The sequence below is a fragment of the Fringilla coelebs genome (assembly GCF_963513975.1).
Source record: "Fringilla coelebs genome assembly, chromosome: 5".
NCBI lineage: Eukaryota > Metazoa > Chordata > Aves > Passeriformes > Fringillidae > Fringilla > Fringilla coelebs.
Genome location: NC_140033.1, coordinates 47,246,149 through 47,272,107, shown reverse-complemented (window position 1 = coordinate 47,272,107; position 25,959 = coordinate 47,246,149). Strand labels below are relative to the sequence as shown.

The 25,959-nt window shown below is 47.4% G+C and overlaps 1 protein-coding gene across 1 annotated transcript; it reads right to left on the bottom strand.

Annotated features, from left to right (window-relative positions):
* Positions 1 to 2,338: 2,338 nt before the first annotated feature.
* Positions 2,339 to 17,086, bottom strand: EMP1 (epithelial membrane protein 1). Its single transcript, XM_084205541.1, has 5 exons — positions 16,941 to 17,086; positions 5,665 to 5,781; positions 4,852 to 4,954; positions 4,607 to 4,747; positions 2,339 to 4,007 (listed from the first exon to the last, which is right to left on the bottom strand). The coding sequence occupies exons 2-5, from the start codon at positions 5,740 to 5,742 to the stop codon at positions 3,844 to 3,846; spliced, it is 486 nt and encodes a 161-aa protein (XP_084061667.1). The 5' UTR covers positions 5,743 to 5,781; positions 16,941 to 17,086; the 3' UTR covers positions 2,339 to 3,843.
* Positions 17,087 to 25,959: the final 8,873 nt, after the last annotated feature.

Genomic DNA, 25,959 nt, shown 5'->3' with positions numbered 1-25,959 from the left:
GCAAGGGAATCAAGCCATTCTTCTGCTTTGGGTGTGCTGGCAGTCAGCCACATTCTGTAAATGCAGCAGGTGCTGCTGCCTTTGTGTTCACAGTGCTGTCATCACCCTTTGATCAGGCCAGGAGTCACTTACTTTGCTTGGCTGGTTTGGGCTTCTGCCATTTGCAGAGCAGGGCTCTCCCCTAAGGTGTCTGCAGCGGCTTTGCAACACCCCCAGGAATATGTAGAGATACCTTCAAACCCCTTAATGTGACCAGTTATTGGACTACTTCTTCCCAGCCTACATAGTGTGACTTTCTGATAGAGCAAGAATGTCTCTTGTCCAAAAAGCCCTTGTCCCCTTAGCTGTCCCTCATTCTTAGTGCTTTCTGCAGCTGATTTACTGTAGTCAAATGCCCTGAATAAGTCAGCTGTTGGTCTGTGTCAAACACCTTTCTCCTTGCAGTGACCTGCAGAAAAGAACCAGGGAAAGGGGAATCCTTTTGCTCTGCAGTTGAATTTCTCCTCCCTCTTTCTCCTCTTTCAAAGGCTTCTCTTCCAAGTCCAAGGAAGTCCACTGTGAAGTGCTGGAGTCAGCTGTTGTCCTGGGCCTTGTGAAGCTTGGTCCCTGAAATCCCTGTAATGGCTCTCATAGGAGTGACATGACTTTGTGTCTCACAGTCCATGTGGCACTGGGTCAGTGTCACTTCAGGCTGTGTTGAAGATGATTTTTGAGCAAACATCTGTCATATGACACAACCAATAGTGCTATTTGCTCCTACCCTTTTCTGCTTCCTTATGTTTTGTAATTGATCCATATTTGTTGGCATCTGTTTTTCTGTTTGATATGTTCTGTCTTGGTGGTGCCAAATGTAAATTGGTGCCTGTGTGCCCATAATGTAACAGGATTCAGAAGATGGTGGCAGGAGCTGCTCGGTGTGGAGCAAAGACTGTCTCATTTGCAATGAATTATGCTTCACGGACCAGTTAACTAGGTTTATCAGATGCCAGGGGACTCTGACTTTTTCCACCTGTAGGTTAGGGTACTGATCCTTCAGTAGCCCAAGTGATTTTTTCAGACAAACCAAGCTATCCAGAGGGTCCAGTAGCCTTCATACCCTTTCTAATAGTTTGTGGTGACAGAAATGCTGTTGGAGACCACTGTTCAAAATCTGGGACCATTGCCTATGACCTGGTCATGCTAACAAGGCTGGCATTGCCTTGTCATCCAGTGAGGTATCACATTGTCACATGTGCACCGTGCTAGGAACAGGACACAGATACCAGCCCAGCAGTGGGTGTGCTCCTGCAAGGCTCACTGGCCAACTTCCCTCAGAGCTCCCCCCTCAGTGGGTGGCTGATGTCTCATTGCCAGTGTTAGCCTTGTCCACAGTGGCCAGATGGTCTTTGGTTACCCTGCACTTCCAGGAGTGCCGGGAACATGAGGAACAGCAGGAATCAGTGGCCACAGGACTAAGCAGTGCCCACAGCACCAAGCCTGGCAGAGTTCAAGAAGCGTTTGGACAATGCTCTCAGGCACGTGGTGTGATTCTTGGAATGGCCTGTGCAGGGCCAGGAGTTGGACTTGAAGATCCAGACTGCTTCTTTCCAACTCAGCATATTCTATAATCTGTGACTCCTGGAACTTCCTGAGACCAAGACAAGTGTCCACCCACAGCACACTGTGAGCCCTTCCCAGACCCTGCAATAAGAGGTCTCCCTCTGGTAAAACTTCAGCTCCTGAAGATTCATGTCACCATTCTACCCTCAATTAGCATGTCTTAGCTCTCCCTGCAGTAGATTAATGGATAAAGAAAAATTTCCTACACAGCTGATTCTTGCTAGATCTTACCTCACAGCTCACAGGATTGTGCCCCAAGTTTTCTGAGATCTGCCAGTGTCCTGGGTTTTCGACTCTTTGCTCAAGCTCTAGAACTGCAGAGGTGTTTGGCCAGACAACACTAGAGAGGTAACACCTATACCAACTCATGAGACCAGGCAAACACCTTGGTGATTTTGCTTCAGGACAGATGAGACTCTGCCAGAGTGAGAACGTATGTTTCCAGCTTTCCTGGGTGTGAGGCAAAGCCTGGCACTGAGACTGAGTGATACCACTGCTCACACTGTCTGCCTGAGCTTGCAGGCAGCCTGAAACAGGAGCTCTGAGAGTTGCTCTGCTTCCTCCTTCCCTCCAGAACAGGAAATCTCATATACTGGTATGCAAGAGAACATGGTAGTTCTGCATTGTCTGAAAGGGTTGGGCTGAGATTCAGTAAGAACAGCAAGTACTTCTGCTAACAAATCTCTGAAATACGAATGGGAAAAAAAACCCCAGCAAAACTCTTTATTAGAAAGGAAATCAGATTTTATTTTTATACCCACAAAGTTAAAAATATGCATTTCAAAATATTTACAATGACTATATATGAAATAACCTTTGTTAATGAAACACCAACATACAGTACTAGAATACGTCCACCAAATTTATAAAGTCTATATAAGAAGAAAATGTAACAGAAAGAGAGAGAGAGGTAAAGAGCATCCATGCACAATCTGTAAATACTCTCTACCTTTTAGTTGTGAATGGAGTCACAGGAAATTTTGACCTCGTCTCTTGCAAATGCCTCTTGTGACTGAGATTCTTCAAACTAACAGAAATTTGTGGGTTGCAGCAGTACCAGTGCCTAACTTTCCTGTGCCAGCCTTTCACATGGGGACCTTGTGTTACAGAGTGGAATCAGAATCTCTCAGCAACCCTGGGAGGTAGCTAGTTTTATGGAAGGATTTGGCAGATGAAAAGCACCGGGTTAAGTGGCTGGCCTAATGTTGTGCAGCAAGGAGCAAAACTCACAAGCGCTACTTCCTCTCTCCAAATCTCTCATTAGGGAATAACTTTCCTCTGCTAACCATTATCTACTTTTGAGATGAGCTTTGTCACAAGGTGGGGCACTCAATTAATATCATCTACCAGCTGATGATGTGGGAAAAAAGCCCTGCCTACACATAAGGACTTGTCTCAGTAAGGATCTGCGATGTAGCAGTGCTGCTACCATGCTCTGGAGTTGAACAGAAGATTATTTTAGTGTAGACACATATCCAGGTGGTTCCCTCCCTGCGTGTGTACCACTGAGCAACTGCACCCTCTGTAATTAAGAACCTCTGTATATCTACCCCTATTCTCTCTCTCTCTCTCTCTCTCTCTCTCTCTCCATCATCCATGCCTGTATATTTGCCATTCCTACTTGTATCTTATTCAATCATGGGAATATCAAATAGAAAACAGAACAGCAAAAAAATTTGCTGCCTTATTTTTGTAGATATTTTAATACAAAATTAATCCAATTTCTTTTTTTTCTCAATTTAATATCTTTATCGTTCACTTATGTGCATATATATATATATATATATATTTTAAAATGTAACAAAAGGCCCATCCCATTTGTTTCAATGGACAAATAAAGGGGTCATAATCCTCACTGCCCAACTCACAAGGCACACTCAAATGTAAGTGAGAAGGGCTCTAGGAAGAGAAAAAGATATAGTCCTTGTTTATGTGGTGCCCTTTAATCATCACTGCTGAGCTTGAAGCTTTGTGAAGGTATGGCACAACTTTGCAGAAAAGAAGAAGAGCTGCCTGGGTCACTTGCAGATTTCTAGCCCCAGAAGTGCTAGATCAGTAGGAGTTGTTTCTCCCTCTCTTTGGAGGGAAGAAGTTTCTGAGCATTCTAGCTTTGTTAGTGATTTTTCTGTGGTGGCAATGGTGATGATGGTGGCTATTTTTGTCTATTGGCCCAACAGTTCTCTCAGCAGAGTAATTCTTCCCCACTCCCAGTAGCCAACCCTCTCCCCTGGACACCCATCAGCCTTATTTTTTCCTAAGAACAAGGTAGAGGATGCCAATGATGAAACTGAAGCAAAAGCAGATCCAGGCCAATATGAAGCAGTAGCCGTGGTGAGGATTTGTGGAGAACGCCACTGTGCTTGTGAACCGAGCTGTGTAAATGGAGACTGCAATCAGAATGCACATCCCTGTGGGAAGGAAGAGGGAAAAGAGAGTTGGAAAACGCACAGAAACCAGCATTGCCGCAAGACTTCTGAAGTGCTGCTGTCCCCTGAGATTGTAAAGCATGTCTTGTGCCATATGAGAGAGGAGCTGCTGCCCATTAGGCTTATTTGTGGAGGATTTCTTTTGCAGCTGTGATGACATAAGACACTTGGGGCTTGTTTAGTGGGTGCCATGAGGAATAAACCTTTGTTAGGAGAAAATCAGTAATAAGATCTGACGACAGTTTGGTGCCACGTATTGAATCCCATGTGCAGTAGCTAACTGTTTATTCCCCTGCTCCCCCAAAACACTTGAATCCTTTTTGTTGTCTTTCAAAGGTATTTTGCAACACCCACTGGGATTTCCTAATGAAAATCTGGAAATACTTTCATTGTATACAGCCAAAAAAATCCCAACCCAACACTTTCCAATTTCCCGGTGCCTTGTTTTGTAACAAAAACTGGGCCACTGGAAACATTTAGCTGGCTGACAACTTCCCCTGGTGACCATTTGTGGCTACTTGTGTTCACAGAGGCAGTGGGACACGCAGGGAGCCAGGCACGGTGCGCAGGTGCATACTCACAGCAAACCAGCATGACGGCTCCGGTCATGTAGAAACGTTTGCCTTTCTCCAGGGTGAACAGCTGGATAATGAACAGGACGAGCGCCACAACGGAGAAAATGATCGAGAGGATCATAAAGGCTTGCACGGCTTTGAGGGAAGCTGTCAAAACACAGAGAATAGATTGGAGAAGGTCAGGACTCGGTCTCGGCAGTGCTCATCAATGTCCTGCGATTCACCACGACGAAAATGCGGCTGTAACTTACCCTCATCTTCACTGCTAACTGGCAGCTGAGTGCAGGTCCTGTTGCACAGCAGCCAGAGTCCCGTTGAGATCCTTGCGTAGTTGGAAGAACCCACCATCCAAACCTGAAACAGGATAGAACAGTTGTGCCTTGGGGCGGGAAAGCTTCTTTGCTCTTCTGTCTGACTAAACCGTGAAGCGAGCACCAGTAGCCCAACTGCCCGGAAAGGTGGGCGCCGGACAGGTGGGACACGGCACCTGTCATGGCAGGAGTCATTTGGTCTGGGCAAAACACCGTGAAGTCTGCTCCAATCATCGTGGAGAAATCTCCCGGGTCATCCTGGCCTCTCCCTGTGCCCGGCGGCGGGGGGTCCCGGCTGGCCAGGCGGGTGCGAGGGGACCCCGCAATGCCCTCCGAGGGCGGGCGGGGGTGCGGGCACCCGGGCGGCGCCACCAGGGGTCCCCCTCGGCCCGGAGCTCCCGGGGCCCCGCCGCGCCCCTTGGCGGGGGACGCGCCCGGGTGGGAGCCGCCTGGAACTGCTGAGCCAGGCACCGCTGAGCCGGGCACTGCTGAGCTCCCCGGCCCCAGGAACGGCGCTGAGGTGCTGCTGGCTCGGGGGTCCGGGCAGGTGACAGACAGAGGCTGCCTGCTGTACCATCGCCACCGCCTTCCTGCTCCCTGAGCCACACATCACTGCTTCCTCACTCCCCATGGCTCCGAGTGGATGCTCCTCACCCTCGCCTGAGCACCCACCCTCCCGGTCTGGGCTGTATCTAAGGCCGGCTGCTGCTGCGGGAGGGGACAGCCATGCCTCGTCCAGGGCAGTCTACTTACGTTGGCAATGGTGGAGACAAAGAGCATGATGACAGTGGCGATGTGAACCACAAAGATACCAGCCAGTAGCACCAACATCTTGGGTGTCTTCTAGGTGGTGTCACCAACCAGAGAGCTCTGAGGGAGAGCAAGAACAGAGGGAGGATGTGAAGGGAAGAACTGAGTCAAAGAACAGCATTACCATAAGATTTGTTTACATGCAAAAACCCAGGCCAATCTTAGGTTCACGCTGGAAATGTGGAATTGCCAAATAATAATAATAAAACAAGGCAACTAAAAACTTCATCAAAATCTGCTCAAGAGGTTAAACAGAGCCTGAAGATTAAGGAGCCAATATGGGAGGAGATGTAGAGCATGGGTAGATAACTTGGGGGCATTTTAAAAATAGCCTGAATATATACACAGGTTGCTTGAATTGATGTGTGTTAATGTAAAGTAAAAATGCCATACTCCAGGCATACTTTCTAGAAAGAGGAGGTTTTGCCCATGGGATTCAGAGAGGTCGGGAAAAATTCTTCTCTTCCCATTCTCCTCCGGTGTCTCAGCCTCTTCCATCTATTCTGGGTCACAGACAATGGTATGGAATGGGGGACTGTAGGCTCCTTGGTGCCTCAGCTGTTGAGTACTTGTGGAGAGTGAGCCAGAGGGGTGGCAATTACTCCATAGACCACTCCTTCAAGTGAAGGGGATAGTACAGAAATGCCATGAGGTTTTTTGGAGCTGGGGGAGATGCCCAGGTTTGCAATGAAGACTGCCTGCTTCCCTTTTAAAACTTGAGGCATGCAGGTCACTTTATTAATCCAGTAAGATTCTCCTGTAATGCAAATTCCTCTTTGGTTTGTTTTGGTTCTTTTTGCCTCCGTACCCTGCAAACTTTTACTTTTTTTTAAGATTTCCTGTCTTTGATGAACATGTGATTGGAAAGAGAGAGGGGAATGTGCTTCAGAAAGCTTGCATGACACGGTTTGTCAAGACTGATGGCTTCCCCCCTGAAAATGTGAAATACAAGGAACAAATCTAAGCTGTGAGAAGGAGTGCAGACAACTCACACAAATCAAGTGAGTATATTTCAGGCAGAAGCATTTACTGAGTCCACTCTGTGGCCAGTAAACTTCCTAGAAAGTTTGACAGGCCGTGCTGCTCTTTCACTCAGAAGTGGTACTGAAGAGCAGTATCAGCATGTGATTAATGCTAGCTGTCAAGTTATTTTGGTCCAGGTGACTCAGGTAGGGTCTGACGCTGTCACCATTTGTACAGGGTGTGGCAACACTGTCATGAAACAACACACTTATACTTTATGATGTCTTTCAGTCAAACTGTGACAAAAGGCTTTGTAAAGTCCCATTCATGTGTCTTTTTCACTTAATGACTCCACCCACTCCACTACTGTCTTTCCTCTCCCTGTGGCCATGAGTGGGAGTGTGTTCCTGTAAAATGCTGCAGCTGTTGCTGGCACTGCTTTGTATACAGTTTCCCAAACCACAGTGGGTAGGCAGGGCCTCTCCATCAGTGGCACTTTGACCAGTTCAGCTTTAGCTGGTGACCAGGAAGAATTCCTTGAGTTTAGGATCTCAAGGAACCAGTTCTGTCAGGTCACTGCTCCCACCCAAACAAGGCAACTCTTTAGTAAGACAAATTAGGTTTGGTGACTAGTCCCATCTCCTCAGCAAATTGTGTCTACTCTAAGGTTTCCTTCAGCTGGAGAGCTCTCTGGAGATGTTAAGCCCTGACTTGCTGAATGTGGGCCAGGTTTGCTTGTCTGCTTTGGGGTGTCTTGGCAAACTCATGCTCTAGAGCTTGGTCTGTCTGGATGGCCTGGTCACTGTGACCTCTCTTGTCACAGTGCCTCCCTTAGTGATGATCTTGGAGAAAGCACAGCCTTCTTAGGACTTTTCCTCTGACTGTAGAGACAGACACTTATGATTTCAGCACTGCTAAAATTCAGGTTCTCAACAGTATATGCAGGCTACCACATGAACATACTTAACCTAAGAGTTAAACCCCTTCTTTCCATTGTAAAAAGAACAAGGGTTTCAAAATGCTGGATGGCAACTGATACAGATATCAGCACTGCAACTCAAACTGAGAAACTACTGCTGTTGCCATGACTAAGTGACAAATCTGCAGCAAACTCTTGAGTCTAATCTTTCTGTCCCTTTGACTACTTCTCTTTTTTTTTTTTTTTTTTTTTTTTTTTTTTTTTTTTTTTGTTACCTTGGTTCTTACACAAACTTTAACAAGTGCTTTTGACACTATAGGGTGGTGGCAAGCATAAACCAAACTCTGACAAACTTGCCTGCTCTGAAATTTGCCTTTACTAAACAGTGGCTAAACTTTCTTAGATGGATGTATTTTTCCATGGCCTCTTTAAAATCTCATTCCACACTTTTTTTTTCCTTATTTTTTTTTAGGACCTTCAAACAAAGCTTTCTACTTGAAAGATTAAAAACCTACTTTCATGACATCCTAAGGACTAGAACAGTCTTTTTGCATGCATCTTTTGTTTGCATTCAGAAATGAAAATGAGGGATAAACGTTACTTTACAATGCAAAAAAAATCCTCCAAAATCATGACCCCCCCACTCAGGACTTTGACCAATACTCTAAGAAAAAACTGAAATCCTTTATTCCCTTTGCTTTTTCTGCCTATTTTAACACTGCAGGAGAGCAGTGTTAGTTCAGGTGCTTTCAGTGCACCTACTTCCTGAGAACGTCAGCACCTCTCCCTGAACACACAGGCTATCAAATGCAAACTCCCCCAGGGGATATGTGCTCACAGCTTAGTTTTGATTCTTTGTGAGTGAAAGCACAAGCCTCCCTCTGTATTCATTTGCTCTCCCCTTTCTTCATCTCTCTCTGCCTGTTAAATAAAACACGAGAGAACAATCCCAGAGGAGCCATGGGTGAAGGAACGGCACTGAAATAGATTCACTTCTGTCTCTGATGCTGTGGCGTGGACATTTCCTCCCATTAGACAGAGAAACTGGCAGAGCGTCAGGGACTGACAGGATACCGTTTCCATTTGTTAAGTGTGAGACATCTTTCTCCACTACAGGGTGGGGTCACATTGCTGGAGCAATAGGACAGAATTGCATGCAAATGCCTTTTCTTCCATTCCCCTACCTAAACTGCAGCTGCATTTGGAGTTCCTCAGGCTCTTCTTGGGCTATGAGTCAGTCTCAGCCTTCCTAGAGCTGCCAGTTTTTTCCACTGACTCACCCCAAAGCTCTCAAACACCACAATAATTTAACCCTGAAAGATTAAGTGCTCAGGACACTGTCAGTTTTAGGACTGCTTCTCAAGAACCAGTCAAGCAAATAATTTGTGAGTGTTCCCCAAGCATCCTTCAGAGGGGAGACCCCAACTGAGACAAGGAAAAAAGCAATGAGACATAACAGAAGAAGGACTACTGAGGTCGGGCAGGCTGGTGGGGAAGTGAAGGTCATGCATGTGCTGAACAGCCTGCATGAGTCAAGGGAAGATCTTGTGCTGATAACAGCGGACTTTCCTTTTCATGAGGTGATGGATGAAGAGAAATAACAAGCCACACCAACAGTAGGCATGAATAAGAATCACCATAGAAGCCTACAGTACAAAAACCTTGCAGATAAGCATGGCAGACTCTTAGCTGTGTAGAGACTATTTCTCTGACCATGCAGGAGTACACGTTCTGGGGAACAACACACAGCTCTGCTGCACCCCAGTTCAAGCTCAAGCAGGCTGGTACTATCTACTGCCTAAAACAAAGACAAAGTCTTCTCATGCAGGCAGATTGTTGCCACCTCTATCACCCCTCTGCCTACTTAAGTGTTTTGGATCTTTCTGTCTGAGGGCAATACAGAGAAGTGAGTCCTTGCCCCGGTTTGCTTCTTAGCAAAGGATCAGGATGGAATGTGTAGTGCCACTTGGAGATATGATAAAGGCCAGTGGTATAGCTCCTCAAATACAGGGAGTGAGTTACTCAAGAGGGTAAAAGCCAGATTAGGTGGAGGTCCTTTGCCTCTGTCAGAAAGTGCATTGCAGTGAAAGGACTAGAGGGTAAGTGTACAGGATGTTTCTGCAGGAACAATGGGGTTGTTTCAGGTGAAAAGTCAGGGCACTCTCAACTAAATTTGAAATATTTCAGATCTCAAGTATTCCTTAATGGATGTAGCTCATCTGACTTCCATTTCCATCTTCCTCTCTGAACTGAGGTCCCTGCTTGGGACTGCCTCTCCCAGGCTGAGTTGGTGAGGTGTACTGTCAGAGATGCTGGCTGAGGTGAGAACCCAGTCAATATCCTGTAGCTCCCTAGAGTTTCCAGGGAGAAGAAGACATGCAACTGCCTGTGCACACTGGTGACCTCTGACTCCTTTCAAAGTGAATTTTTCAGCAGAGGACTCTTTAGTTTGATACATTAGATTCCTCAACAATGGAAAGATGGCTTTTTGGGGAAAAAACAAATGCCTTTAGTTAGAATGTCAACGAAAATCTCCATAGATTGAAAACAACTAACACAAAAGAAATTCTGCCTTTCCCAGCTGCCCCTACAAAATATAAGGAAGGCAGTAGTAAGTCAGACCAGTGGTCTGACTCTCCCAGTCTTCTGATGGGGACAGTAGGAGGTCCAATATTTAGAGAAAGCATGTGCACTTGGCCACTGTCTGAGGGGCACAGAATCACTGCAGGAATACTGGTGGTTCAAATCAGGGCCAAGGCCACTTGGAAACGAAGGATAAAACTGGACAGTAATGTACAGAAAATAAAAACTGTCTGGTATTGTTTGAGACAGCCACAAGCTTCCACCTCCGTTACCAGTGCATTCCTCAGTGCAAAGCCAACCCACAAACAGCAATGCTGCCATGTTGCTACCAGTAAGGGAAACCTCAATGTGGGATAAAACCTTCTGCAGAATTTGTACACATGCCTTTTCACTGATCTGAGACCATCGCTGCATCTTAGACCTGCTACAACTGCACACCTCGTCCTTGTGTGGGCCATGAGCACCAGTCCTCACTGAGCCCAGAGCCATTTCTCAGGATTCAAAGATGTGAATATCTCTCGGATATTTCAGTGCCATGATGACTTTGGACATGTCACATCCTTACTGGAAAGCTCATGACAACTTTAAACAACAGGGAAGAATCCTTTTGCTTCCACCCTTTGCCCTGTCTCTTGCTTCAGATCCTGATGAATCCAGAGTCCTTGCTGACTCCAGTCTTTTCCAAACTACTGTATGTAAGCATTGCTGTTGACAGCCTGGTTTTGACAGACCAGCCTGACTCAATTTACAAGTCAGATGCTTTTTATAGACTCGTTGATGAGTAGGCTGGTGCCTCTGGAAAGAGATTTCACGTGTGTGGGAGAAGGGCTGGGCAGGAGGCGTGCGTGGGCACACGGAGACCTTGGAGCCTCTGGCGTATGGCCCTGAGATCTCACCTGCATATGGGTAATGGCTGTGGTGACCACATGGGCCACAGCAAGGCTGTAAAACCAGCAGGTTGATGTCAACCAAAAGGAAAGTGCTGACCAGCCTGAGGGGCTACAGCTGAAAATAAGTTAAAGTAAATGGAAGATTTTGTCTGGTTCTTGTGAATCATTTCCTGGTGGAATGGATCAATTCCACTCTCTCTCCAAGAGATCAGTGGAATTGCCTTCCCAAGGGAGTAGTGAAACACCAGCATGTGAAAAATTTCTTATGGGATCTGACAAATTCCTCAAGAATCCACCCTTGCTGATGAACCTCCACTCACTGAGAGCTGCAGAGGGGAGTCACAAAAGATGACACATAAGGGTTTTCCAGCTCTCATGCTCATGATTCATATAAGAGTGGGGAAATATCAGAATTCCTAGGGCAGACAGTGAGAAATTGGCATTTTCTCCAGAAGAAACCACCCTTGAGTGCTCAGCCATGTGACAACATCAACTGAAACTCCCAATGCTCGCTTGGTAGTGGGAAAGGGAAGAGACAGCTGCCTGGGGCCTGGCAGGCAGCCAGCAGGCGCTGCTGGAGGAAAACACTGTCACTCCTCACCCTAGGCATGCCAAGGAAGGGCTGGGACTGATGGGCAGCAAGCAAGAGCGAGGGTGGGGAAGGGAACCCCGGAGCTAAGGGAGGCTCAGAAGGGTTCCTCTGCTCCTCCAAAGGCGCCAGGCAGAGCACTCTCACCCCTCAGAGTGCTGGGTGGTCCCTGGGTGGGTTAATTAGACCCTGAATGTTGGCAGAAGTTCCAGCAAGATTCTGAGATACACGAGAAAGATTTGTGGGAGGACCGACAGTCTGGGCGCGGACGTGTTGTGTGTAGGGTGTGCATCTGCAGCTCCGTGCGGCTCCCCCCATGAATGGGAGTGTGCATCTGTGGGATCCCTGTGAACTCTGGGTGTGTGTCTGTGTGTGTCTGTCTGTCTGTCTGTGTGTGCACAGCCTCTTCATGGGTGCACAGCCTCTTCATGGGTGCACAGATCAACTACCTGTGCCACACTGGCAGTGCCCACGTGGGAGAAACTATCTGACAGCTCTGACAGGAAAGCTCAGGTTACAGAGTGGCATGAGCCAAAGTACACAGATCGATGCTGGTGGGACTTCCTGCTTTTCCTCTTTGCAACAGCGCTTAGACAGAGGTTGAAGGACTGTGAAGCCCACATCAGCTGTGCTTTTGGCTGCATTCTTGGATTAAAACTGTAGTCCTGTGATTTGCACAGACAGTCTTGTGTAGCTATTCCTTTTTTTCTTCTCCAAAGGAGGGTAACTCGAAAAAAGAAGTTGTATCTTACAGCGTGTGTGTCTCTCAAAACTGCAAAATCTCTGAACACGCAAGTGCAGCCCGTGAGACACTGAGGAAGGTGTGATGGGGGCATCTAAAGAGTCTGAGCTTTTGGGTCAGTTTTCTTTCAGGATGCCTTTGCTACTGCAAGCCATCTTGTAAAAGACTGTGCATGATCCAAATACAAAATTGTGTGAAAGCTCCTTCTTTCAACCAAAGCGCACAAGTGATGAACTGGGGGGAGCGTGCGTATAAAGCAGACACAGGAGGATGCTGTGCAGCCCGGACCTGGTCAGTGCTCCCTGCAGGGTGGGATAAAGGTGGTTGTGGTATAAAATACCCCATCTGGCTTTCAGAGGGCTCCTTACACCTGTGCTCAGTAGGGTATAAGCTGGTTCGTGTTCCGTGTGGCTTTGGAGACATCAGGGGCTCCCCTGCTGAGGGCACGGCACGCTGGCCCAGCTGCAGGCACTGGAGGCAGCGGGCAGGCAGGCTGGCTCAGCTGCCCAAGCTGTCACAGCCAGGGGATGTGCCCAGCTCTCCTTCAGCAGTGGCCCACATTCCTGGAGCTGGTCTTCAGCAATCCTCTGACCAGCCTGCTCCAGCCTCTCAGCATTTTGTAGCTCTCCCCTCTTGCTCCCAAGGCTCTCACTATCTTTCCCAGAGGCTTGCTGGAGCCAATACAGGGAAGATATCTCTCTGGAATGAAAAGAATGTGGACAATGGACCCAGTCCTGGAGGTTGCTTTCACAACTCCCCTCCTTCAGCAGACTCTGCCCTGAGAGGGCAAAAGGACAACAAAGGTCCTCACCCTGGATTTCCTCAAATACAAACACATATTGCCAGGTGGCCTCACATCACAAGAGCTGAGCCTTCATCATGAGTCACTGTTCACCTGTGTCAGCCACCCCAGTGCTCAGGGTTCTGTGCATTTCCTGCAGGACTGGGGATGACCCAGCCCAGATCTGTCCCTGGGCTCTCCTCATGGGTGTCTCCCCATGCCTCTGCTACAGGCTTGTTTTCACAGGGTAAAGGGGATAGATCTCAATTATGATCTTGGCAAACTTGTCACTCCCTTGGGCAATGTGGGTTTTGGAGCTGAGTTGTCCTAACCTGTCCCTCCTTTCTATGACAAGGCATGGGCTATATTTGGTCCAGCCAAGAGAGCACCTTCCATATACCCTCTGCCCTCCTGAAAACAGCTCAGGAGGAGCAGGATGCGTGAAGCTGCAAATTTGGCCAGAGTTTCCTTTGTTCACTGTCAAGCTGTTCTAGCTAAAGAGGTACTTTCCAAAACTCTCCCAGCAGGGTTTGAAGAAATCACACTCCAGATGGCAGCCCCGAGATGTGCTGCTTTGCTGCTCTCCCTGCAGTGTAATGGCAGAAAGCAGCTTAAGAGGCACTCCAGATTCCCTCTGGGCAGTTTATACAGGGAACTGCTGTTTCACCCTGTGTCACGCTGTGGGATGATTGGGTATGGACTGACCCTGACAGGATCAATACAGGCATAATTGAGATGTGCTTCAGCACATTTGTTCACTGCCCCTGTTGAAATGACTATGAGTTAGTTATCAATCCTGGCAGGGCCATGGAGAAGAGCCTCCTTTTCTGTGAATGCTGCTGTGCCTCAGCAGAAAAGACCGATGAAGTATTAAACATCCATCTCCAGATGTGAAGATTGGAAATCCCCTTCCTCACCCTCCCTTTTAGAGGAGCAGAAGAGCAGCTCCCTGCCTTGAAGGAAGGGAGGGTAAATAAATAGTTGTTTAGTTTTATCTCATTAATTTTTTGTTGGAAAACAGAAGGAAGGAAAAAAATTAGGAGTGCCATGCCTTGCAGCCTGCCTTATGTTGTGCTGGGTGACAGTGCTGTCACTTCCCTATTGAAAGGTACAGGCACAGGAACCTGCTAAGATCAAAGGGGTCTAGTAGTGTTATTTCTGCCTTACAGGGCATCTGAGGGCAAATTCCAGCCCAGCATCAGGGAGCACTCCTCCTTTGCCATCCACGCAGCACTCAGCGAAGGGAGCGCTAAGTGACCTGGGGGGTGAGCAAGGGGAAACATGCCATGGCAGGGGGGTCCCAGCAGCCAGCTGGGGATTAAGGGCTCCAGGAAGCCCCATGGGAGCAGGCAGGGCTAAGGAAGCAGGCTCCCTCCTGCTTTTGCTTGCTCTGAGGAAACAGAAGCAGGCACAGGCTGAGTGCCATGTAGGTGCCTTGCGGCTGGGAGGGTGACGAATAGAGAGAAGGATTAGTGCTTGCAGCAAATCTCCCCAGTCTCATTATAAGCAAGGCCCTGAGGTGGCTCTTTTACCAAAAACATGCTATTATCAGCAAATCTCCCAGAACTGTTTCAAAATACAACCTCTGCTCCACCCCAGACCACCAAACAGTAATTCCTGCGTGCACTCGCACCGCTCCCACACAGCAAAACTGAAAGACCACCGGCTAGGCCAGAAGGGCAGGTTTTCCAAGCCCAGGGCTCTGTGTCCTCAGCAGCAGGGTCTTACTGGGGGAGCACTAGCAGCCCTGCAGCCGAGGCACCCACTCCCAAGCTTGGTGCTTCTCCACAAGATCCCACATCAGTCACTCCTGCATGACTGTGTCCTTGGGTGTGGCTGGGCTCCCCAGCTGTCAGAGGTATCCCTGGGGATGGCATGTGCCCAGTGGAGATCCCCGCTCTCACACAGGGGTAGTAGCCAGGATGAATGGCTCAGCCCGTGTGTCACATGTCTGGGTGGTTAGTCATAGCTGGGGGAGCTTCCACAGGAGCCTACTGACAGGAATTCCTCAGGGTGGGTGGGTGAGCACCCCACCAAGACGCTGCATTTCAAGGGGGGCTTCCAGGCACTGCAGGGTTAGTAAGGTACCTCAGTTATGATCCTTTTCCGATGCTAATCCCCACGGGAGCAAAGAGAAATAAGCTGCCTTCAAGCCCTCACTCTCTCAGTGCTCACAGTCCCCAGGGGGACTGGGTGGAGGCATTTGGCTGGCTCAAACCCCTGTTATCATAGGAAGAGTAGCTAAGGGCTCCAGGTTTTCACACTCTTCATGCCCACCTCCCTTGAGTGTTTGCTCAGAAAAGAATCCCACTACATCCAGAAATGTCAAGTGGGCAGTTCCTGGGCAAATCTGCTCTCAGAGGTGCCTTGAGGAATTCAAAGCTTCTGAGTGAAAGTTGTTCTGTGGCCACAGCATTTTTTTAAATATCAGTATGATTTAATTGTTAATCGTATTAAATGACAAGTTCCAAAAATGCCTTCTTCCCATCCCAGTTTCTGATGCCCTGGAAACACTCGCTGCCTCAGTCAGTTTCCCCATCACTCCAACACATTTATTTCTTAGTCAGTAGGCACCACTGCGTAACTGAATTACAAACAACAGGGCCAGAGGAGACTTAAAAATTCACAAAATCCATTCTTTTTTCAAAAAGTTACAGTCAGCTCAGCTTCTAGTTCATTCATATAGTAATTATGCACAGTCCCAGCCTGGGCCCCACCCATTCCTGGCTGTATTGGGCTAAATACTGTTCAGTCTCTTTCCAACCCTTGAAACTGTGCAGGGGCGGGCTGAGTTCCTGCAACAGGAACCAGTGTGGTGCCAACAAACTGGCTTTGCTGCACTCCCTTTCGCAGACCTCAAAAATAGCTCGGATTTGACCGCAGGATGCAAACCACAGCAGACAGACGAAACAAGAGAAATGGTGAAGAAGAGGAGGGAAAGAAAGAGGGGGTGGTTGCGTAGAGAAAAGGCAGGTGAAGAGGGAGAATTGCCAGTCTCTGCAATCCCACATTTCCCATCGGTGTGTCTATCTGCTTGACACACCCTTCCAGCAGAGCATGGTGCTCCTAGCAATTCCACCCGCTCCCCCACTTTGCCTCGCAGTGCTCCCCACTCCAGTGGCTGTGCTGCCACAGAAGGTGTAACACAAATTTCCCTGAGCCCTTCCCCTGGCTCTGCTCAGAACTGGGGCTTGGCTTCAGCCTCAGGAGCCAGAACCCCTGGAAAAAGAGAGATTGTCTCCGTTGTACTCCAGCGTCTGCACCTTTGGGACCTCTCAGCCTTCACTTGGAATGATTGCTCTTGTTTTAAATTAGAGCTTGGCAAACTAATTATGGAGGGGAAGGAGACAAGCAGAAGTATTTGAGCGCCAGAAAAACTGAGCCTGAAGCCCTAATTCCAAGCAGGCATTTTTCCACTTTTGTCAACAATGCTACTCCAAAAGCACATAGCAGCTCCTGAGCGAGAGCTGGCCCAGGTTGGGCACCCGTGCCTGCACCCTGGCTTCACGTGTCCCGGAGGTGAAAATAACATTGCTGCTGCAACCAGGGCGCCTTGCAGCGCCCCTTTGCCCCGCAAGGCAGCTGGATTTCAAAGCAAAAGATGAAAATTAAGGTGCGTGCCATAGCCAGCTCAAGTGGCAAGATGAAGAGAAGTGAAGGGGCAGAGGAGAAAGGCAGACTGGTGCTGTTAGGAGAGGGGAGCAGCCACTGAGGGAGAGAAGTTGGTGAGGATTCTCAAGGGCAGCTCTTACCGTGTGGGCTGGGGCCGGTGCTGGCACCTGTGGAAGAAGGAGCGTGCTGGGCTGCAGCGCCGGTGTCCCGAGTGCAGAGCTGGAGTGAAGGGGAGTGACCTGGTGCTGGTTTAAGTTTCCTCCGGTGGTGTGGGAGGGTGGTGTCTTTCCACTCTGTTTTAAAGGAGTTACTATGAATCAGACTGCCTTTAAAGAGAAGGGAAAAAAAAAATAAAATTAATGAGCTACGCCCTGTTTTGTTGGCAGGGTGTCAAGAGTCTCTGGGAGGAAACCAGCGATTCAAAGAAATCTGTGCAGGGCTGCCTCTGACTCAGTGTGCAGCACACAGACCGCAGCCTGGAAAAACGGCTGACGCTGATCCAGCTGAGTAAGAGAGGCCCACAACAGCATCTGTTTATAAAACTGAACTTCTGGTTGTCATAAAAAAAAAAAAAAGTATAGTTACAAATGTGGCAACAAGGCTTCAACAATAAGGTCGCTCAAACAAACAGTGGGTTGGCAGGGGGGATCCCGGGGCTGGGTGAGTCACCGCATCCCCTCCCCGGGCTGCATGGAGAGAAGTCCCTGAGGCTGACAGCACGGGGGAGTTCAAATCGGACCTGTGAGGCTGGCATGGCCAAGACTTTTGGGAATATATCAAGGAGTAGAGATGCTCAAAATGCAGCTCTGCTCCGGTGGTGACTCTGGGGTGATTTGGCCAGGTAGTGGTGGTTTGCTTCCACAGAGAGAGCAGGCAGGGAAGAAGAAATAAGGAGCTTGTTATTCACAGTTTTCTGAGGTCAGCATTTCTTGCCATCTTAAAGACTTCTAAAAATAGATCCTTTACATTTGCTGAGAATTGGCTGGTGGAGTTGTCTCGTAGATGCTACAGGCAAGATTGAGTAGGGATGTGCTTGAGATGTGGGTGAAAGGGGAAGAAGTTTGTCAGGAAGCATCTGTGTTAAATACGATCCCATACTGCAATAGAGATGGCAGTCTGCTACTGCAAGGAATCAACCCTGCCTTTGCAAGGCCCAGCAAGAGATAAGCAGATACCGACAAAATACCTGGCAAGGGCCTTTCAAACTTTAATGAGGATGACATTGGATTGCCTTTATTTGAAAAACGAAGCTGGTTCTCTTTGAAATCTATACAGATTAAAAGATTTTACTGGTTTTCAGATGATTCCTTCTGTCGGGTGTTATTGATATGTGTCTGGTCTAATTTTAGACTATAGCAACCTGCTTAGAAAAAGAGCTATGGATGAAACAGCAGCAAAGATGACACATATGGTGGGCAAAGACAATCCTGTGGGAATTTTTCCACTGATGGAAAGTAAAGACAGTCTTTTTCTCCCCAAGGATAAAATAAGCCTAACTGTGTTTAATACCTGTGAATTAGAATGTGCTTCTTGTTGATATATATGAGTACAATATCCAGGATAGGAGTTTATTTGGAAAGGAAAGTTTATTTGCTTTCCCTGCAGTAGAAGCTGGCATTTGCATTGAGCTGCACCGTCCATTTCCCCTGCTCTGTTCCCCTGGCAGAGTTTATTGGAGTGAGGGACGCTCAGCTCCATACAAAATACTAGAGTGCAGGATCTCAAAGCAAACTCTGTTGACCAGAGTTCAGCTGTGGTGAAGTACCCTCTGCCCCAGACCTGTTCACAAGTGACTGCCCACCTGTCAGGGACCAGCTGCCTGCAGTCACAGAAGTGCTTAGTGGGACCCAGCAGACACAGCACCTGTAGCAAAAAGACACACTGGGCAACAGCAGTGGAGCCCCTTCAGAGGCTGGGTATGAAGTGAGCCGTGACTGGCAAAGCACTATTTGTCCTGAGGGAGCAAACTAGTTTTGTACAAACTGCTCTCTGACCTGGGAGGCCGTGGCAGGCAGTGGCCAATATCAGAGGCTTCACAGGGAGGTGGAGGTGTTCTGCAGCATCAGCATCAGCTTCCCCACCGGAGCATTGCTTCCTAGCTCTCCATCTGGAAGTGTTGGTGGCCAGCCAGCAGAGAGAAGAGTAACCAGACAGCCCACACAGGCTGTGACCGTGGCCCTGGAGGAGCGCTGGTACCCTGCCAACTCTGGCTTCATCCCTGCTGCTGGACCTGTCAGGGGTATGAGGGGGGGTAACAGCACGTGTCAAGTGAACAGGAGTGTGGATAGATGCTCCTGTTTGGGAGCAGTGCTGCACGTCAGCAAGATGATGGTTTAAGGAGAGAGTACCCTCTCACACCAGGGTACACTGAGGGCAGGGGAGAGTTCAGCTTCCATTGAGCAGATTAGTAGCTTGTTGAGATACTTCCACCTTTCATGTGGATAGAGAGAAAGGGTAGAAGGGAGATGACTCCTACCAATAGCTTAAGGAAGGAGAAAGTTTCAAGCTGATAAGATAGTTCCCATTTTCTGTAGCTGTTTCTGTGGATGAAGGGTTAGCCCAATAGGTCTTTGCGTGGTGGTGGTGGAGAACCAGCTCTATCCCCTCATCCAGAGAAGAGGCTGGTCTTGCTGTGTGTCTGCAGCAATTTTTTCCTTCGTGGTGCGTGGTTTCCACAAGGCAGGTTGCAATAGAAAACCCGTGACATGAGAAGTCAACATGAGATCAAAAGTCTTAAGCATTCTGCAGGTTTGACACGCTAAGGTTGAATTGCCTAAGATCCCCATGCCATACTTCAGGGTGTCCCTTGACTTAAGCATCACTCCTTTCACAGGCTTTTCTGAACGCCTGCAGTTTGTTAATTGGAGGTGGTCAGGTCAAAGCCATGAGAATTTAAGATGTAAGAATCTGAATTAGCATTTCTATGGGCAATGAGAGGGTGAAGTTTTCCCACGAAGCGCTATGCCTTTGCTGAAGTTCTTCCCAAACAAGCAGCTTGCTGTAACTCTGCTTGTTTTGCCATGCCCCGGACATTTGCAGGCATTACTACTGTCTGTGAACAGTAGCCCTTGGCATTAAAGGTGAGTGTCCACAGTGACATTAGATAAGTACTAAGCCTCTGCAAGCCCAGATCAAAGGAGGATTGGGGGATATGGCTGGGAAATGGGGTGTGAAGTTAGTTTGTTTTCAGAGACTGGGGGTGCCAGCAGAAACAGACCATATGTGATGTCTCTGCACTTTTTGCAGATGCAAGAATCTATGCTTGGAAATGTTCTGTAACTGAATTCCTGTGCTCTCTGGGATGCTCTCAACAGGAATTTACCTATATGCAATTTGGATATGCTTTTGTGGCTAACTATCTGCAAACACATATTGCATATTAAGCCCTCCTCAGTCTAGAGAGCATGTCTTTCTAACTAAAGGGCTCCTCTCTCTTACATGTGCTATTTACTCAGTGCATCATCTTGCTGGCTGGTGGCAGGGCAAATGGAAGTGATGCGATGTTCGCTGCTTCTACACTTGTCAAGACATGGAGAAGGCGGGCTTGAGCCTCAGCTGCTGTGTGGGTTTAAAGAAATAGAAACCAGCAAGTTTCATACTGCTCTGTAGTGGTGTAACTGATGTGTTTGTGTGTGTTGTGGGGTTATCCACGTGATGCAATAATTTGCAGAGACATAGGATAAATCTCAGAGCTGTGTGATAAACTGCATTTGTCACGCCTGACTGTGCAGGGCTTCAAATGTGAGCAGGCATCCACTGGAGAGGAAAGGGCGGTGGTTCCCTTATTTATAGCTTCACTCAGTTTTGAGGAAGCAGATATTGGAAGTCCCACCTCTGTGGTTTTGGTCATTCCTCTAATGTGTCTTGTCATGTTCCTGTCCCTCCAAGGACTGCTAGATGTCCAGTACTTTGGGTGGCTGACTTGGCAAGCTCAATGGTACAAGAAAAGGGTGGATTACAGTCAACACTGAACAGATGTAGCTCTTCCTGTTCACCGTTTGGTTTTTGGGTTGGGTTGTTGTTTTGGGTTTTATGGTTTTGGGTTTTTGTTTTGGTTTTTTTTGTGTGTGTTTGTTTGTTTTGGTTTTTTGGTTTTTTTTTAGTTTTTGGTTTTTTTTTTTTTTTTTTTGTTGTTGTTGTTTTTTGTTTTGTTTTGTTTTGGTTGGTTGGTTTGCTTTGGTTTGGTTTGGTTTTTTTATGTCAGGGATGATTTCTGTCCTAAGTACTCTGCCTGCTTACTGTATGATGAACAAAACCCACAGAAACATCTACATGTGATTTTTCCAGAATCACTGAGGGTTGCCAGACTGAATGATCTTTTGAAAGTGCAAGATAGGTATTGAGTAGAAAATGCACTGGGTTTATAGCATTTGTGCAGGCATGGTTTGTCACAAAGCTTTAACAGGTAAAAATTGGAATAGTTCCCTCCAGGACTTGAGCAGTGTGAGTGGGATCTGTGACAGAATTCCCCACACCTCACTTATCACATCTCAGAAGACTCAAAAATTCCCTTGTTTCTTAACAGAAATAAAAAAATTGATGTGGACATGAGTTAAGGGGATCATTCCTACCATAGTTTCATAGTGATTGGAATTTAGTTTTGTCCTCCCATTTGGAAAGGACTATAACTTTGTTCTTATGTCAGAAAGGGAGGTATCATTCTGCTGTGGGGTGGGTAGACTTGCTCCTGAGACTGTCTGACAATCACATCCTGGTCACTGCAGAAGATTCTGTGGGCTTGGGTGCATGGCAACCCATTTGTAACTGGTGGAGGTGTTTGAATTTTTTCTCAGGGGATGGGTAGCCCAAAGGTGTCTTGGCTTCCTAGGTTGGATGGGATGAACATGATCCTCAGGCTGATGTTCTGAACACATGGAGGAAGCAGCCTGAGCTGGCTGGAGCTAGGAGCAGAGACCCAAACCTGGAAAAATTAACTTTTTTTCTGTGCTCTGGTGTAAAAGAAGGCATGGTGAGAGCCATCCAAAATGTGGTGGTTTCCCCCTGCTTTTATCAGAGCAGGACAACTGCAGTCCCCATCTCATTTTCCCTTACTTTCATCTCCATCTTAGTCTCTTCTTTTTTTTTCCATTGGTAACAGCTCAGCTGAAGGTATTTGCTTATAATGTGCAAATGGTGCCTCTGCTCTGGCAGATGTGTCTGAGCTGTCACTTTCCACAAGAACCTCTCCCACTCCACATCAAAGGGTTGGTGGTTGGTGGTGTTCTCCACCTGCACATGAAGGCCTTTCTTATGCATTCTGGCAGCCAGAGAGGTTTTCTTTATTGCTCTCTCCTGCTCCTGGTTCATTTCTAACTCTGTCTTCTGTGACTGTTGTAGTGTGCACTGCACAGTACTGATTGCTTCACCAACAGGTTTTACCATATTAGTAGAGGAAAAAAAAATCCTACAGGCATCAAGAAATGGCATAAGTTCACAGTGCCTTACTGTTCTTCTTTAATTCAGTGACAACAAAGTGAATTAGCTGCTTGACTGTCCTGCATCCTAGACTGTAACTGTGTTGATTGTCCATAGAAATGGACCTTGGCTAAGAGGCCAAGGCAAGGGCAAGGTGCCATTTGTGCTGTGGTTGACGTTTGATAATGGGACATATTTCTATTTATCTGCTGCTGCCATGTGTTGTATGCATGTGTTAGCTCTACTCAAGGTTTGCTGGACTTTCTTCTTAGAGCAGATGTTGTAAAATCTCCTTTTGCAATCAGATGTAAAGTTTGAAAGGCACATGAAGACTTCTGCACTTGCTTCTCACTCTCCACAGTACCTTGCTGTTTTGAATCTCAGCATGCCTTAAATTAAATAATGTTATAGCGTCACAGGCTCTACAGATGTGCAGGAAGAGTGCTAGCCTGGGAATATAGATGACAGAGACTGAAAGGGACCTGGCATGTTAACAAACCAAGCAGGCAGATCACTTGCACAACTAAATGGAAATAAAAGCCCAGGAAAGTCTTCCTAGTGGTTACCTATACTGGTCTCCCATTGAGGAGAAGGGTTGCACCAAGCTCAATACATAGGAAGAAGAAGGAGACGAAGGAGAAGAAGAGGAAGAAGAAGAAGAAGAAGAAGAAGAAGAAGAAGAAGAAGAAGAAGAAGAAGAAGAAGAAGAAGAAGAAGAAGAAGAAGAAGAAGAAGAAGAAGAAGAAGAAGAAGAAGAAAAAAAAGGAAAGTGTCTCTGGGATGGAAAATGGAAATTGACAAGGTCAGGGCAGGACAGAGAGGGCTGAACACCATGTGTGATGCAGCCAGTAAGGACAACACCTCTGAGCTCCAAGTTCCCGAAGGAAGTGCAGACAGCTGGCAGGAGGCTGGGAAGTCATCTCCTTTCTGTTGCCATTGCATGGAAGAGGGAGGGGAAAATCTCTATGTTTGCTTCTTCATTCCCTGAGGGGGAGAGAGAGGGAAATGATTCCTGTGACTGCAGAGCGATGGTTCCCTTCTGAAAGAGGAAACATCTCCTTGTGTCACACTGCGGGCCAGCTTCCGAGGTCATTTGCAGCAGGACAGAACCAGAACAACTTGAACTGACTTCATGGCAGTTTTTCTGATTAGTGAATCAGGGATTGAAGCAGTGCCACCATGTCAAGAAACTGGTGGTAAGGAGAGAATTTTTGAGGGGGAAAACCTCTCACCACAGCATAAAGACTGAACATTTAACTAAGCTCTCTTTCCTTGCTCCGTGCCCCCTTTGCTTCTTGCCAGCTCTTGACTGGACTTTTGAGAAGAAAAATAAATTATACTTTGCTTCCCTTTGTGCATACCCACTCCTTGTCTGTGCCTTGTGTATTCTCAAACACAAAAATTTTCATGACTCCATTTCTTCTGCTTTTGTAATGTACAGTCACCGCTTGTGTGGCTCCCTCGTGCTTGAGGCAGGATATGGGCAGGAAATAATAGCACAAGATTCAAACTGGAAAAATGCAGACCTATTATCTGGGGGAAAATAAATTCAAAGTTAGCTATTCAGAGGGTGTGAGCCTTTGGAACTTGCAAGAGAAATAAAGCTGGAAGCAACTTAACAGGGACAGAAGAGAGAGCTGGAGAAGAGCTTGCAACGTGATAGCCCAGAAGAACACAGATCATGTCATTTAGAGCTCTTCAGATGTTCATGTCCCTCCGACATTCACAGATCTCACAGCCATATTTCACCCCCAGATTTGCCCTACCAGTGGTAATGACAGTGAAAGCTAAAGGTTTTAATTTCTGAGAGATTTCACTAAAATCCTACGACAAGGGATCTCTCTCTAACATAGTCACAAATGGTGCTGTGGGACTAAGGAATTGCCTGGGTGGTCTGTGATACTTGCACACCAGTCACAGAGCTGTCATGTCCCTGTGCAGCTCCACACTGGGAATATGGGGGAGGAAATGAGCTAGCAAGAGGAAGGAGAAAGGGAACACTCACCACATTGCCAGGCTCTGAGGGTGATTAGAAAGCACAAAGTATTGAAACCTGGGCTTTTGGATTTCAAGTGTGCTTATTAAGGATGATGTTTTGTGAGTGTGAACAAAATTCAGCAAAACATTTCAAGGTCACAAAATGATGGCTTGGATTTGATAGGTGTCACAAAGTGATTGCTTGGATTTGATCGGTGTGTCTGAACACCTCCCTCCCTGTGTGATATATGACAAAAAGTGAGAATAATTGAATTGAAGCAAAGGACATGATACAAGTAGAGTCCTCACAGGTGAAGAATAAAGACTTTTGGAGGTGAACTGAAAAAAATGCAGATTTTGAACCTTGGACTGAAGCTTAAGTGTTGCCCTAGAGCTGTAGGTACTGCCTTGATGAGAAAAAATGTTACATCTCCTGTGCTATGCAAGAGAATGGGTCTACCTTATGGTACTCATCAAAATTGGACTAGAGGGTCAAGCTGAGCTAAATGAGGCACAGGCTGAAAAACCTGCAACAGCAGTTTTGTGGTGGCCAGGTCTAGTATGAGTGCTGAGTTTTTGGGGTCAAATGAAGCACAGAGGAACAAGAGACACCATCATCTTCATCAGATCCAGAAGAACAGGGCAAAGGTCTCCTGAGGGCAGGGTGTGATCCTGCCCACAGTGCTGCTGTGAGTGTGTTGGAGCAGGCAGTGTGCCGCCAGCTGATAGGGCACTCCAAAGTTCTGTTCCTGTTATTGTGGCTAAAGAGGCAGCGAGACACGTGTTGGGAACTTCTGTGTTATTCCTGCCAGATCACCACCAGCTCCATCTGGCTGGCTGCAGAACCCTTTTGTCTATAGGAGAAGTGCTCAGGGTGGAGGAGAAGGGAGGTATCGATGTCCTTTGAAGTCTCCAAATGTTACAGCAAGGATGGACTCGTCATGTGTCAGGAGCAGTAGTGTGGCAGGGCAGATCAGGCAACGAACATTTATGGGCTGCACAGCTTATGGGGGTTCCTTGTGCTGCCTCCTATCCTCTTGTTCCAGTCCAGTGCTGTCACCTTCATGGCTCCATCCATGCAGAGGTCATCTCCATGCCGTGGGACAAAGAGGGGACATGGTGACGTGTGCTATGGTAAGTTAAGAGAGATCCCGCAGCCACCAAAATAAGTGATTGCAGAGTGAAAGCAGGATGGAAACAGCAATGACAAATGCAAGCTGCAAAGTCTTTGGTAGCTGATGTGCATCGCCATCTCTCAGAGGGGTTTTATTGTTGTCCCCTTTTGGGGGGGCAGGATATGTGGCTGTGTTGGAGACATGAATTCCAGCCTTTCTCTTTGCTGGAAAGCAGTCCTGCCCAGCAGTCATACAAGTGGCCACTGAGGTTCTCCACTGCACTCTGTCCCAGCAGCAGCTGATGCTGCTCGCCAGTGTGGATCACTGTGGGTATGCACTGTGTCCCCCCAAAATGCCTGGAGAGGGTTGCCAAGCTGAGAGGCTCTGAGTCAGAGATCTGTGGAGGCTTTTCTTCCCAGGAGAGCAGTCTCTGAAGGCTCAGCCTGTGACTTGCTGGGTACCATGCAAGTTCTTAATACAAGAAAGGCCAGCTTGTCACTGGAATTTAAAAATCCTTCTGCCGTCTAGGGAAATGTCAGCAGGCAGAAACAAGTAATGGGAGGGCTTGACCCTGACACAAAGAAGCTTCTGTTTTTTGCGTGTTCTGGCTGTCAGTGGTGTTAGGTTGCTCAATGCTGCAAGGAAAAGCAGC

What these genes read in the sequence shown, in the direction of transcription:
- EMP1 (XM_084205541.1), bottom strand. Translation starts at nt 5,742, where the DNA reads ATGTTGGTGCTACTGGCTGGTATCTTTGTGGTTCACATCGCCACTGTC. An exon ending in AGTTAGCAGTGAAGATGAGG is followed by an intron (nt 4,748 to 4,851) that starts GTAAGTTACAGC and finishes GTGTTTTGACAG; the next exon opens with CTTCCCTCAAAGCCGTGCAA. An exon ending in AGCCGTCATGCTGGTTTGCT is followed by an intron (nt 4,008 to 4,606) that starts GTGAGTATGCAC and finishes TCCTTCCCACAG; the next exon opens with GGATGTGCATTCTGATTGCA.